The sequence below is a fragment of the Podarcis gaigeae genome (assembly GCF_964106915.1).
Source record: "Podarcis gaigeae genome assembly, chromosome: 14".
In the NCBI taxonomy this organism is placed as follows: domain Eukaryota; kingdom Metazoa; phylum Chordata; class Lepidosauria; order Squamata; family Lacertidae; genus Podarcis; species Podarcis gaigeae.
The window spans coordinates 11,868,727-11,883,188 of NC_139690.1; the positions used below are offsets into that span (position 1 = coordinate 11,868,727).

A 14,462-nucleotide genomic window follows, 5' to 3' on the forward strand; every position below is an offset into this window, starting at 1 on the left:
ATATATATATATATATATATATATATATATATATATATATGCTTTCGTAGATTTTCACGGGTACAGGAATGCAGGTTTTGGTGTCCTCGGGTGTCTTCCCGTGTAAAAGTTGGGGTGTCTAGGCGACGTTTCAAGTAATTAAGGAACAAAAGAAGAAAAGGCACACTAGCCTGGGAACTTCCTCTCTGCCCAGAACATTGGAGGCTAGACACCACACCCCCTCTACAGTATTTATAGGAACTCAAACATTGAGATCCCGCTCTGTTCCAGTAACAAGAAGCCGAAAGCACCAGCCTGAAGATGACGAGTGAGACCTCGTCGAAACGTCGCCTAGACACCCCAACTTTTACACGGGAAGACACCCGAGGACACCAAAACCTGCATATATATATATATATATATACCCACGGGGGTATAAATAATAAATAATAATAATAATTGTTATGATGATGTTTCCCATGCATTTTCCTTATACGGCATTCTGTTTGATTATATCAATTTTTATTGCCTTTTCTTCAAAACTAAGGGAGTTCTTAGCTCAGTGGAACAGCAGATGTGTTGCATGCACAAGGGCCCCAATCTCTGGCATTTCCAGTTACGGAGATCAGGCAGCAGACTGGGAGAGACCTCTGCCCTGAGGTGCTTCCAGATTTAGCTGTACCCAAATCAATGTCATTCAATTTTAAGTTGGAAGTGGAATAGCACATCTGCTTCCAGACTTCTAACACACTGTGACCAAGGGGGCAGTGTTGGAGGAAAGGTAGTTTTCATTGGGACAGTTGTGTATGTGTTGGAAGTCGACCCCGCACCCTGCATACGCAATTTAGAGGGCGAAAGAAAATAGTCACAGCTACATGGGCAATGATACACGGAAAGGGAATGGTTAAAGTGAAAGAGGTGACTGCTTGAGGAGAAAAACAGACAATACAGACGGAACTGACTAGAGCAGGACTTTCCAAGCTTGGGTCTTCAGTTGTTTTGGGACTACAGTTCCCATCATCCTTGACCACTGATCCTGCTAGCTGGGGATTTTGGGAGTTGCAGTCCAAAAACAGCTGGAGACCCAAGTTTGGGAAACTCTGGTCTAGACCAGCCTTTCTCAAGCTTGGGTCCCCAGATGTTGTTGAACTACAACTCCCATCACCCCTAGCTAGCAAGGCCAGAGCTCAAGGATGATGGGAGTTGTAGTCCAACAACATCTGGGGACCCACAGGTTGAGAACCGCCGGTCTAGAACAATCTATACTGGCCAAAACAAACAAGCAGAAGAAAACATGAGAAAATGTTTTGTCCAAAACATGATGTAGAAGTGAGTCAACATCAGGCATAGGCAAACTCAGCCCTCCAGATGTTTTGGGACTACAATTCCCATCACCCCTGACCACTGGTCCTGTTAGCTAGGGATGATGGGAGTTGAAGTCCCAAAACATCTGGAGGTCCGAGTTTGCCTAGACCTGGTCAACGGCATGTGGCTATTCCACAATATTTGTTTGTGTGGAAGCAGCTTAAGACCCTAGGGCAGTGTTTCCCAACCTTGTGCCTCCAGATGTTTTTGGCCTACAACTCCCATCATCCCTGACCACTGGTCTTGCTAGCTAGGGATGATGGGAGTTGTAGGCCAAAAACATCTGGAGGCACAAGGTTGGGAAACACTGCCCTAGGGAATGGTTGCCAATCAGAGCAGATGGGCTAGAGAAGGGTAGCCAACCTGTGGCTCACCAGATTTTGCTGGCCAACAATTCCCATAATCTCTGACCACTTGCCACTCTGGCAGGGGTGATGGAATCTGGAGTCCAGCAACACTTGAAAGGCCACAGGATAGTCAACCCTGAGCCAGATGGACAGATGATTTGACAGCAAAAGGCAACTCCTTATAGCTTTGCAAATTTTCCGTTGGATAACAGCCACTTGCTGAGGAGCAAGACGCAATAACATTTCCACCCTTTCCTTTTCACCTCTCTTGAAACGCTTTCCTATAATGTTTCTTCCTGATCATTTCCTGCACCCCTGACAACTGGAGAATACAGAGCCTTACCTACAAGCACTGTCCCAACTCTTCCTCTCTCTTGGTTTTCCATTCATTACATTCTCACCAGGGAAGATGTGATTTGGCTTCAGCATACCTGGTTCCCAAGGTTTAGCTACCCTCTTCTAATAACTTGATATTCCTGATCTTAGCCAAAATGCCGAGAAACAATTACAGTTTTTATATTGGGAACATGGCTTAGGAATGAAGTTAGGATAACAAATTATTAGAAGAGATTGCAGAGCTCTCAAAGTACTATCTTAAAGTAATAAATCCTAAAGGATTATTATTATTATTTTTTGGCAGGGATGGAGAGGAAGGACAATACAATCATCTCTGCACAATTAAACAAACAATATGTTTTAGCCAGACACAGTGCTGCAATCACCAATCTAAACCAAACTGAGCCACAATGCAAGAACTAAAATGGCAACCGTCTCTGGCACAGGCAGAAAATGGCTTCCAAGACCATCTGCTTCAGTTACTTAGTCACAGACCTCTGGCGCTGCACACAATGGGGCAAAACAGATGGAGATCGATGGAAACCAAAGAGCCTTTGACAACCTCCTGCTACATCACTTACTACTAACAAAATTCTGAATTAAATGTAATATTGAGAACATAAGAGGTGGCTACCGGATCAGGCCAGCAGTCCACTTTGTCCAGCACAAAGTCTCACAGTGGCCAACAGCTGCCTATGAGAAGCCTACTAAGGGAACCGTTTTGTCTTAATGGACATGTCTAATGTAGGCCTATTAATTTCAGTGTGTCGACTCTGTATAGGCCCCATCTGCACTATGCATATAAAGAAGTGCCATACCACCCTAAGTGCTCATGGCTTCCCTCAGAGCCCAAGACGCTGGACAAAACACCCGCCTCAGGCAGCAGAACTGCGAGAGGCCAAACTACGCCAGATTCTCATTTTGCCTCAGGTGGTGAACCTTGTAAGGAGACCCCCTATCCCCCCCCCACGAGCTACAATTTCCAGACTGGATTAACAATCAACCCCTCTTTCCAGGAAACTCTGGGAACTACCGTATTTTTCGCCCTATAGGACGCACCGTCCCATAAGGCGCACCTAGGTTTTTTTGGAAGAAATAAAGGGGAAAAAATTATTTCCCCCCCCAGGCGTGGGGCTGGGGCGGGGGAGGCCCGCCCGAGCTTCCCCCGACCCCAGCCCCCAAACAGGCAGTTCTTTCTCCGCTGCTTGCGGAGAGGTCTGTGAAGCCTGGACGCGCTGAGCTCAGCGCGCGCAGGCTTCAGCATGCAGGCCACTCTCCGCAAGCAGCGGGACCGCTCCCGCTGCTTGCGGAGAGGTCCGCGAAGCCTGGAGAGCGAGAGGGGTCGGTGTGCTAACAGCAATAAAGTGGCTAACAGCAATAAAAGTAACACAGTTTACATGAAATCACAATCAATTAATTGAAATACATTCTAAAATCAATTCATTCTAAAAATCAATTCAGAATCAAATGCTCATTAATTGTATCAGGGTGTACTTAAGTACAAGGGACGTTAGAAAGCTCTGTGGCATCTACTGGCAGATAACTGGATTTGCAGTAGATCAGGAAGCAAAGGGCTTTTAGAATCCCGGATCTGTGTAGTAACTTAACCAATATAAAGGCACAGCTTATCCAGGTCAGCTAGTGTATGGCTTGTGGATGCTGTAAGCAACTGGATCTGACAAGTCCCTGGCCATTATTTGGTTCCCATCGGTAGTCCTCACTGTTCTAATAAAAATCAAAAGCCAGTCCCACAAACCTGAAGCCTGTGCATTTAAAACAACCAACTGCAGCAAATTATTTAATCCTTGAGGGTGGGGGTGGGGACACTGCTAAGACAGAATCACATCGAATGACAACAAAAGACAAGAAGCTAAAAATAAAATGAAAATCCAGGGATCCAAAGCTTTGAATGAATAATCCACTATGCATTTGAAAATTCTTTTAATCGAGATTAAATCACTCAACATGGAGAGAATGGTGAGGTGTGGGACACAGGAGACCACAGTTCAAATCCTACTTAGTCAGGTCAGAAGAATAATTTAAACTGGTACCCACCCCAAGCTTTTCAGACCCAAAGCCCACCTGTAGTCACTACTTAAGTATGGGTTTTTAAAAAATTATTTTAATGGCACACATGCAACTTCATCTCCACCCTTTCCTATTCCACTCTCTTTCTCAGCACGGTCCCAAGGTCAGTGTCAGAAGGGAAAATACGATTTGCACCCAGAAGATCCTAAGTTCATCTCCCTGGCACCTCAAATCAAAATGATCAGGGGCAGATAATCCATGTATATTGATGGTGATAAACAGATAAATAAATGAAAAGGCAAAGGCCTGAGACCAAGGAGATCTATGAGAGTAGTCAATACTGAGCCGGGTAGACAAATAATCTAACCTAGCATATGACAACTTCCTATATTTCTCTTCCTTTCCTGGGGTTAGGGCCCTTCGGCTCCATCAGGGTTTTGCATGGTATGGCAGCCCTGCACACAAGAAGGAGAAGGAACAGATTGGGGAACTTGAAGGTGGGCCCCCAGCGATGGGGCAGGACTTGTTGGTGAGAACCAGCTGCTGGCTCCATAGGTGGGATCAGAGACACCTGTCCAGAAGGAGCGTAGGTGTGCGGAACTATGGGGAGACAGTCTCGTGTTTGAGCTTGCCCTGCCTTGTCATTCAAAACTGGACGGGGAGAGTAGTGTGAAGTGTCAGGACTCTTCCTTTTGGTTGTGAACCTGTTGCCTTGCTCACGCACCTTGGTGTTCCAACTTCTGGACCTTATGCTTGCTGATAAGTCTGTACTAATATTAGCCTGAAGGAATATATCTCCCTCACTAGCAAGTAAGAGTCTCTAGGTTTGGGATGGGAGCCTGACACGTCTCTTTAAAGACAGTAAGTCTAAGACAAAGGACAGCAAAAGCATCTTGATGTGTCTGGTGCAGCATTCCTTAGGCTGAAGCTAGATCCAATTTTGGGTCCTGACTCACTAGCTGAAGACCAGCGCTTAAGATGTTATATGGCTATTCCCTGCTAGATATGCGAGAAAACAATTCTATTTTACTAAGCAGAGCTAATACAATTCCTGGCACACTCCAGAAGTGCAATTCACTTTCTTTCTCATCCTTACCTTTCCGGCGGTGGCAAAATATTCACCATCTGGGGACCATTCCATCAGATGTACAGACACGGCCGTTCTGAAGAGCAAAGCAAGAAAAAAGAATGCAGTTCTCCACTGAAGGGGAATTTACTTTTTTTATGGACACAGCTATGGCAGCCTAAGGTTATTCTCACCATTGACATCTCGTTACACATACAGGAGAAGGTAGCTAAAAATACTTCAATTGCCATATGGCAATGATGAGTAACCTGTGGTCCTCCAGGTGCTGTTGAACTACAGTTTCCACCATGCCTGATCACAGACTATTCTGGCTGGGACTGATGGGAGCTGGAGCCAACCAACATCTGGAGGACCACAGGCAACATCTGCCGCACATCTCTGCTGCATGGCATTGCTAACTTTAAAAGCCAATTGTATTATTGAAGCAGGATCAAGGGTTTTGGCACTCTCAGTGAAGCAATGAAATGGTGCTCCATCCCTTTAGCAACCCAGAGGCCTCATAACCCATATTTTTAGTGTTTCTCGGTACAGTGGTGCCTCGCAAGACGAAATTAATCCGTTCCGTGAGGCTCTTCGTATAGCGGTTTTTTCGTCTTGCGAAGCAAGCCCATTGACAGCTTAGCGGATTAGTGCTATTTAGCGGTTTAGCAGCTTTTAGCGATCAGCTGTTAAGCGGCTTATCAGCGGATCAGCTGATAAGCGGCTTAGCGGCTTAGGAAAAGGGGGGGAGGGGAAAAAACCCGCAGGAACTCGCAAGACATTTTCGTCTTGCGAAGCAAGCCCATAGGGAAATTCGTTTTGCGAAGCGCCTCCAAAACGGAAAACCCTTTCGTCTAGCGGGTTTTCCGTCTTGCGAGGCGTTCGTCTTGCGGGGCACCACTGTAACTGTTGCCGCATTCTCTGTAAAAAAAGAAGAATCTCATGTCAGTGTTCAGTATGAGCTGCCTGAACCAAATATGCTTCCACCCTGGATTTTGCAGCAACATGAAGCCGACTCCCAGATACACAAAAGAGGCACGATGTTTTCTGGCTCTATACCACTTTTGTTAGGCACGACATTGTGAGCATTGTTTGAAATGAAAAGAAAACTGCATCTTGAGGGGAAACGACTATTGACTATAACAGAACTCCGTGGCTAGGCAAAATGCTTTGGAACAGAAGTAATCAGCTGACAGAGAATTGTTTTGAACCAAGTTCTTCTCACAGTAGACCCACTGAAATCAATGAAGCTAAGCTAACTCTGAGGACTAGAGCTGAATGATACTAAGAACCTCATTTTATATGATCCTAAACCACAGAGCTTAGCACTTGCCGATCAGAAGGTCGGTGATTCGAATCCCTGCGACGGGGTGAGCTCCCATTGCTCGGTCCCTGCTCCTGCCAACCTAGCAGTTCGAAAGCACGTCAAAGTGCAAGTAGATAAATAGGTACCACTACAGTGGGAAGGTAAACGGCGTTTCCGTGCACTGCTCTGGTTCGCCAGAAGTGGTTTAGTCATGCTGGCCACATGACCCGGAAGCTGTACGCCGGCTCCCTCGGCTAAAAAGTGAGATGAGCGCCGCAACCCCAGAGTCGGTCACGACTGAACCTAATGGTCAGGGGTCCCTTTACCTTTACCTTATAGACCAGAAACAAATTGTGTGTTTTTAGCCCCTTGCCTTCCCCTAGCATTTCCTCCCTCTCTTGAGAAGCATCGCTTCCAGTTTAGCATAAGCCACAATTTGACAACTAGCCAATTTGAACATGACAGCACTTATCCCACCCCAAAATTGGAAATCCACTTCAATCTGTGGTTTCTAATTCCGGTTTGGAGGCATAGTTTGTTGATTCAGACGTCCCTGTAAACAATGGTTTGAGCTAAGCAAAAGACTGGAAGGGAATCTGCATCCATTAGGGAGAAGAGGAAGCATGCAAGCCCACAGCTCAAATCCAATCCCCAGTTGTCTGAACCAACTAGAGATTTGTTGTGTTCAGTTATGCTTTCCTGGAAGAAGAAATCAATATGATTTGGAATGCACTGGAGACTTTGCACCTAACAAATATGCATATATACAGAGAAGCTTGTTGCTATTCTGTACTGGGCTTTCAAGTAGCATACTTGGAGCATAAAGAACATGCAACTCATTAAAAATCATGTATGACTTTTTAATGAGCTGCATACGTAAAAATAATTTCAGGTTCTAAGAGCAGTTAGGGATGGGACTGTAAAATGTCCTGCCTTTCCTCTATAATCATAAAGGTAAAGGTAAAGGACCCCTGACAGTAAAGTCCAGTCGCAGACGACTCTGGGATTGCAGCACTCATCTCGCTTTACTGGCCAAGGGAGCCGGCGTTTGTCCACAGACAGTTTTCTGGGTCATGTGGCCAGCATGACTAAACCGCTTCTGGCGAAACTAGAGCAGCGCATGGAAATGCTGTTTACCTTCCCGCCAGAACAGTACCTATTAATCTACTTGCACTTTGACGTGCTTTTGAGCTGCTAGGTTGGCAGGAGCTGGGACCAAGCAATGGGAGCTCACCCCGGCTTGGGGATTCGAACCACTGACCTTCCGACCTGCAAGCCCAAGGCTCATTTGTATACACCACAGCGCCACCCACGTTCTCCATAACCATACTATCGCACAAACTTACTTGCAGTGCCAGACACATTTCCAGTCGCTTAGAACAGGATGGATTTTATCCTCTTTGAGCTCCAAGTCAGGATCATCTTCCTCCTCCTCTTCTAGGATATCGCTAGATGGAGGGGCCCATAACTGCAAATAATCTGTTGCAGTCAGCAGCCGGTTACCTGGAAGCAATGGATATTTACGCAAAGTAGACAGCAATATTTGGCCTATATGCATTTTACCTTCTACTTTTTCTTCCAACATTTGTGAATGAAAATATGGGGCTGGAGAATCATGGAGGACAGAATTCTCCTCCACAAAGACTATTGCAGTAACATAAGCATCTGCTTTTGTTACCGTCGGCATTATTATATTCAAGACAGTTCCATGTGCTAGGGCTGTTTGTGAGCTGACCCCGCCCCCAAAAAAGACACTTAAGAACGTAAATCGAGCCTGAAGAATAGAGAAGAGACACTCCTAAGAATATTTGGGTGATGGGCAGGGGAAGCATGGCTATGTTTTTTGCAGCCTTCAGATGAGAACTGGACCATGTGAAAAATGAACATAATATTTTTAGCTGTTCATTCATTTTCAGCTTTGTATTCTTGTTATAAAAAAGTGCGCCTAGACATTCTGCTGTTGGCCCATAACCTAGGTTTAAGGTGCCATTTAGCTCCTGGTTTTCATATCTCAGCTTCTAACACCAGAAAGTCCCAAATGCTGCAACCATTTTTCATAGGGGAATCACTTCATTCCCTGGATCAATCTGGCTGCTCTTTTCTAAACTTTTTTCCAGCTCTACAATATCTGCTTCGAGGTGAAGCGACCAAAACTGTGCACAGTATTCCAAAGGCAGTCTTACTGTTGTTTTGTACAACAGCATTATGATATTGGCAGTTTTATTTTCAACTGCTTTCAACGAATGGAATAACACACTAGAGGGAGGCAAAAGTACCTTGATAATATTAGAGGAAATAACGAAAGATTCCCCCTGAAGAAGATCCCTCACAGTAACAAGCTGCATAGCCGCAAAGCGTATTAGGAAGTGGGAATTGACTTAATGTTGACTTCATATTACCTTGAGGATCCCATGCTAGGTTGAAGGTCATAGAACTGAGGAAAAACTGCCCTGTCTTCAGCCATTGACACTTCAGTTGCTGCAGTGCAAACATTACAGAGTTAATTCTTAGGGGGCAAAAAACACACCACACAGGACAGGAGCAATCTTTTCTTCACATAGCTATAAAATGACATTTCATGGTTTGTTTGTTTTTTTTATAAAAAAAAACATTTGATGTGATTAAGCAGTTACTTTTGCTGTCAAACAGCATTCTTCAAGGGTGACAATTAAAACCAATAACACGCCCCAAATTATGCACTTTTCAAATAACAGATCACAGCCATGGCTGTGGCATAAACACAGGCAACAAATTTGCTTGCACTCCTGCTGTTCTGCATGAATAGCTGATTCATTAAAGAAGAGGAGGGAAGTTATTTTGTGTCCCATGCCTTCATTACAAAGAGCAAAACTAAAGATCTGCATCAGGGAGAGGGGCTCTTCTCATGTACAAAACAATATATTTCTTTTAAAAATAATAATAATCATAAATACATTCCATCTATTCAATGACGAGACATGTTAATACCACCAAACAATGGAAATTAAACTTAATACATCCTTTACAGCACAAGTGGGCAACCTCCTGTCTGCGAGTTAACCGTGCCACCGGGGGTGAGGTCCAATTTGGCCCATGGTGCCATTTTCCTCCAACCATGCCCATTGAATGACATTTCTAGGTGAAACTGCCAGAAACCATGACATCATCATCATCATCATAATTTTATGTATACCCCGCCCTCCCCAGCCAGAGCTGGGCTCAGGGCAGCTAACACCAATAAAATTTCGGTAAAAACATAAGAAAAAGAGGAAAAGAGGAAAAAAAATTAATACAGGTTGAAATGCAATTTAAAATGCAGTCTCATTTTAAAAGTCAAAACCATAAGGGGAGGGAAACATAAGGGTCAGACTGTGTCCAAACCAAAGGCCAGACGGAACAGACATGGTGGTAGAGAGAGGAAGGGCTGGCGAGGCTTGCCTGTCAGTTCCAGGAGACGGCAGTGGAGACTGCCCCCCCCCCCAAATTCAGTCTGCCCTCAACCAGCCCTCACCTGCCTGCCTGCTTCCTTCCTTCCTTCCTTCCTTCCTTCCTTCCTTCCTCCCTTCCTTCCTTCCTTGCAGCCAGCCCAGGGTATTCCCCTGCTTGTCAGCTTCCTTCTCCTCCTTAGTCTTAGCCATGGGTAGGTAAACTAAGGCCCGGGGGCCGCATCTGGCCCAATCGCCTTCTAAATCTGGCCCACAGACGGTCTGGGAATCAGCATGTTTTTACATGAGTAGAATGTGTCCTTTTCTATAAAATGCATCTCTGGCTTATTTGTGGGGCATAGGAATTTGTTCATTCCCCCCCCCCAAAAAAAAATATAGTCTGGCCCCCCACAAGGTCTGAGGGACAGTGGACCGGCCCCCTGATGAAAAGGTTTGCTGACCCCTGCAGAGTTGTCCTTACAGAACTCAGCAGAGATGTAGGATAGGAGCAAAACTAGCATTCATTGGCTCTGACTCCACCACCTACGGTTGGCCTCCCTGTCTTCTGCTAACTGCTAGGAATGATGTTACCTGCTCCAAGTTCAACAACAACAACAAAAATGTGGATTTTATATCACGTAATAAATACTTACACAATTTCTTTTATGAGAATTCACCCCAAGGGGCTCAAAAATGCACACGGCATTTCCATAAGAGGCTGCAATCTAGAACAGATTGAGTGAAGAAGTTAGTCTTTTAAAAAAAAATTAACTGTGAATATTTTACTATTTATAGATAGCAATGCATTCATCAGAGTGTTATGTACAAGGACAGATTCAGAGAAAAAGTGGCTTGGCTGTTGTACCAGACGCTAGATTTCAAGGGATATGCTACAATGAACCACATTCTGTTCATTCAAAAAGAAAGAAAGAAAGAAAGAAAGAAAGAAAGAAAGAAAGAAAGAATTCTTTACATGTGTAATTTCCAGAATGACTGCCAGTAGCATATCATAAAAGGCCAAATGGTGCTCAATTCATAAAGCAGAGTAATTTATTTAACTGTTAATTAATTCATTAAAACAGATATGATTTGTCAATTAAAACTGCTTAAGGCAGGGTGCTGCAGCCTTAAAGTTTTAATTCCTATATTTTAAAAAAAGAACACTTTCCTGTCTCCCACTGCTCAAAAGTTCTAAAAACCAGGGGTTCTCAAACTGAGGTCTGTGGACCACCCAGAGTCTGCGAGCTACATTAAGGTAGTCTGCGGCATGTTTGTGAAGAACATTTTCAATTTGAATTCCATAGAATTCTTTGGAATTCAAATTGCAATGCAATCAAATAATATACAAGAAAAAAAAATAAGCAATAAAGCTGATGTTAAAAGCATCCAGCATCCAGCACAGTGAATTTAAAATTGCTACAAGAGGCAGAGAAAAATCATAAAGTGTTCTGCCAAGATCCTCAGCAGTTTTCAAGTGACCCATGGGCGGAATGTTTGAGAACCAGTGCTCTGAAATCCTTACCCTTCCTTGCTGGGAACACTCCACACAGCTGACTTGTATGTTTCCATGTTTAGCACCAGGAATAATTTGCACACATTCAAAGTCATTTGCCAGGATAACAATATCGCATCCGGAGCCGTATGCCTAAAAAGAAATGTGTCAAAAAGGATTTCATTATTTTTCATTTTTCAAGTACCGCACTGTACACATGTGTATTTTCTTTTTAACCTGGTTCCAACCTCCCTACTTCATCACAGGAAGTTGAAACATCAACAATACTACTGTTTTAACACCGCCATTAATTTATGTTTCAGTACGGTAACCTGGTGCATGTATGTCAGTCTATTGCACCCAAAAAGACCCACAGACTGACGGTACCTTAAAAAGCTAACAAATTAATTATGCCATTATGTAAGGAAGTCAATCCTAAATGTTGGAGGGGATGCACAAAGGAACAAATTCCCATATGTGGTGGTGTTGTGACATTATCAAATCCTTCTGGAATGCTGTCTTCAATGAAATAAGCTTGATATACAACAAAACAATTGAAATGTCCCCTGTACTAGCACTACTTGGGCTTAGGATCCCATCTGCTCACAATTATCCTAAAGATGACTTCTTAGCCTTTTTATGGATGGCTGTTTGTATGGAGATAGCTAGATGTTGGAAAACCGGTGATGGGTTGAACATTGATTCTTGGTATAACAGAGTATGGTCTCAGCATTGGCTGAGAAACTGACATGCCAGGTGAGAGCGGAAAAGGGCAAACACAATCCTTTTATAACATATGGCAAATGTTTATTGAATTCATAAATTGTTCAGACTATGGCAGGAATCCACCCAGAACTTTTGGGGAAATGTGGTGTGATCTCTTAGAGCAATCAAATGAAACTTTAACACATGACATGATAAAAGTCTGTAATTTTTTAGCTACTTGTTTACTGTCGTAACAATAGTTTTCTCAAAATTTATCTTCTGTACCATGAAAATAAAAACAGCATTTAAAAAAATTAATTATGCCATCCACTAATCACCCTTCTTTGTGCAAAAAGAAACTCCAAACTCTATTTATTTAGAAATATATATATATATACTGCTGTAACATATATCATAGTGGTTTAAAAGGTAAAGGTAAAGGTACCCCTGACCATTAGGTCCACTCGTGGACGACTCTGGGGTTGTGGCGCTCATCTCACTTTATTGGCCAAGGGAGCCGGCATTTGTCCCCAAACAGTTTCCGGGTCACGTGGCCAGCATGACTAAGTCGCTTCTGGCAAACCAGAGCAGCGCATGGAAACGCTGTTTACCTTCCCGCCGGAGCGGTACCTATTTATCTACTTGCACTTGACATGCTTTTGAACTGCTAGGTGGGCAGAAGCTGGGACCGAACAACGGGAGCTCACCCCGTTAACAGTTAAAAGCAAGTTAAAAGCCAAAAGGAAATTTTAAATCAACAGCAATAGACCGGGGGGGGGGGCGTGTTGTACTCTTAATTGCCTGCATAGGTCCGGCGGCGTTTAAAAGTTGGCACAGAAGGCGTCTGCTGAATCTCTTTTGGCAAGATCTTCCACAGACCTGGGCCAATGGCTTTGAAGGTTCTGTTTCTCCCCTTGTCTCTGCATTACAAATTAGAAACCTAAATACCAACTACTTCGCAAATTATTTTGGGTGATATTCAAATACTGGTTCCATCAGTGGAACTCCCCCTCCCTCACCAGATCTGCTCTGGCAAGTTGGGGAAACCCCCAGAACAGATTTAGGGAACACAAAGGGGGAGGAGAAGTGGAGAAGTTCCACTGCACAAAGGAACGAGTTTGCTGGACAGCGTCATTTGCATGTTATTATGATTAGCAACAGAACCGTCCTTTTTCTCCCAAGGATCTTTCTCTTCCCATCTGCCAAACTATTGTTGCAGAACCTCAGAAGGAATTGCATCCAACATTGCGACTTGACATGCATATACTGTCATCTAGCAAATCTGCAGTGAGGCACACAAAGGACATCTGGCAACAGATAGTCAACCTCCTCACCCTGAAGGAGGAACCATACAGCCCAAGGGCCTCATTTCCCCATAGGCAACCTTCTGGGGGACACATGGCAGTGGCAACTGTGGTTGGAGCAACAGTTGTGCCTCTTATCATTATACAGTAGACAATGCTTAAGTGATACAAAAATCCGAGTTTTTATCACCTACATGCCACAAGTCTCTCCATTCTTCATCCAGGGGAGCGAGAGGTGTGTGACATCAGGTTGCATGCCAGCTGGGCAAAAACCCTTGGGGAGGGTGCAGAGCAGGGCCCTTGAGGGGCATAAAAAAGGTAAACGGACCCGTGACCATTAGGTCCAGTCGTGACCGACTCTGGGGTTGCGGTGCACAACTCGCTTTATTGGCCGAGGGAGCCGGCGTACAGCTTCCAGGTCATGTGGAATTCATAAGCCGCTTCTGGCGAACCAGAGCAGCACACAGAAACGCCATTTACCTTCCCGCTGGAGTGGTAACTATTTATCTACTTGCACACTGACGTGCTTTCAAACTGCTAGGTTGGCAGGAGCAGGGACCGAGCAATGGGAGCTCACCCCGTCACAGGGATTCGAACCTCTGACCTTCTGATTGGCAAGTCCTAGGCTCTGTGGTTTAACCCACAGCGCCACCCGCGTCCTTATTGAGGGGCATAGCCTACAGATAATGCTTGGAATTTCCAGACCCAAGCTCCAAATTTAAACACAGGAAAGTTCTAGTTTTGTGATGCCCAACACCACAATCTGAGGATCTGCAGAGTCTGAACAGCAGCTTACAGCAGCTCTCCCTAACCTGGTGCCCTCCAGATGTTGTTGGACTCCAACTCCCATCAGCCTCCGCTAGCATGGCCAATGATCGGGTGATGCATTCAGTCTCTGGGTTTGAGTTCCCTCATCACCGATACTATGCCCAATGATATCTGGCTACAACTTACTTGCTCCTCTTTGCAGCCCCACCCCATAAATAAGCCACTGGTGAACATTTTAGGAAAAAAGATCCCCACCCATTCATGTGCAGTAGCTCATTTGAATGTAAAGCAATGCCACACACTGATGCGTATGCAAACGTCTGGCTTGTACACATCCTACTGCCTCCATTTTCTCTGGAATT

The 14,462-nt window shown here is 44.5% G+C and overlaps 1 protein-coding gene across 7 annotated transcripts in view; it reads right to left on the minus strand.

Annotated features, from left to right (window-relative positions):
* The window catches only part of DMXL2 (Dmx like 2), a 106,932-nt gene that overhangs the window by 76,953 nt on the left and 15,517 nt on the right, over positions 1 to 14,462 (minus strand). For all 7 annotated transcript variants that reach the window (XM_083712333.1, XM_083712330.1, XM_083712332.1 and 4 more), the window contains exons 2-6: positions 11,354 to 11,476; positions 10,485 to 10,556; positions 8,827 to 8,905; positions 7,774 to 7,930; positions 5,152 to 5,218 (exon numbers count right to left, since the gene is read on the minus strand). In XM_083712333.1, coding sequence (XP_083568459.1) covers positions 5,152 to 5,218; positions 7,774 to 7,930; positions 8,827 to 8,905; positions 10,485 to 10,556; positions 11,354 to 11,476 — 498 coding nt within the window. The remainder of the gene's footprint in view (positions 1 to 5,151; positions 5,219 to 7,773; positions 7,931 to 8,826; positions 8,906 to 10,484; positions 10,557 to 11,353; positions 11,477 to 14,462) is intronic.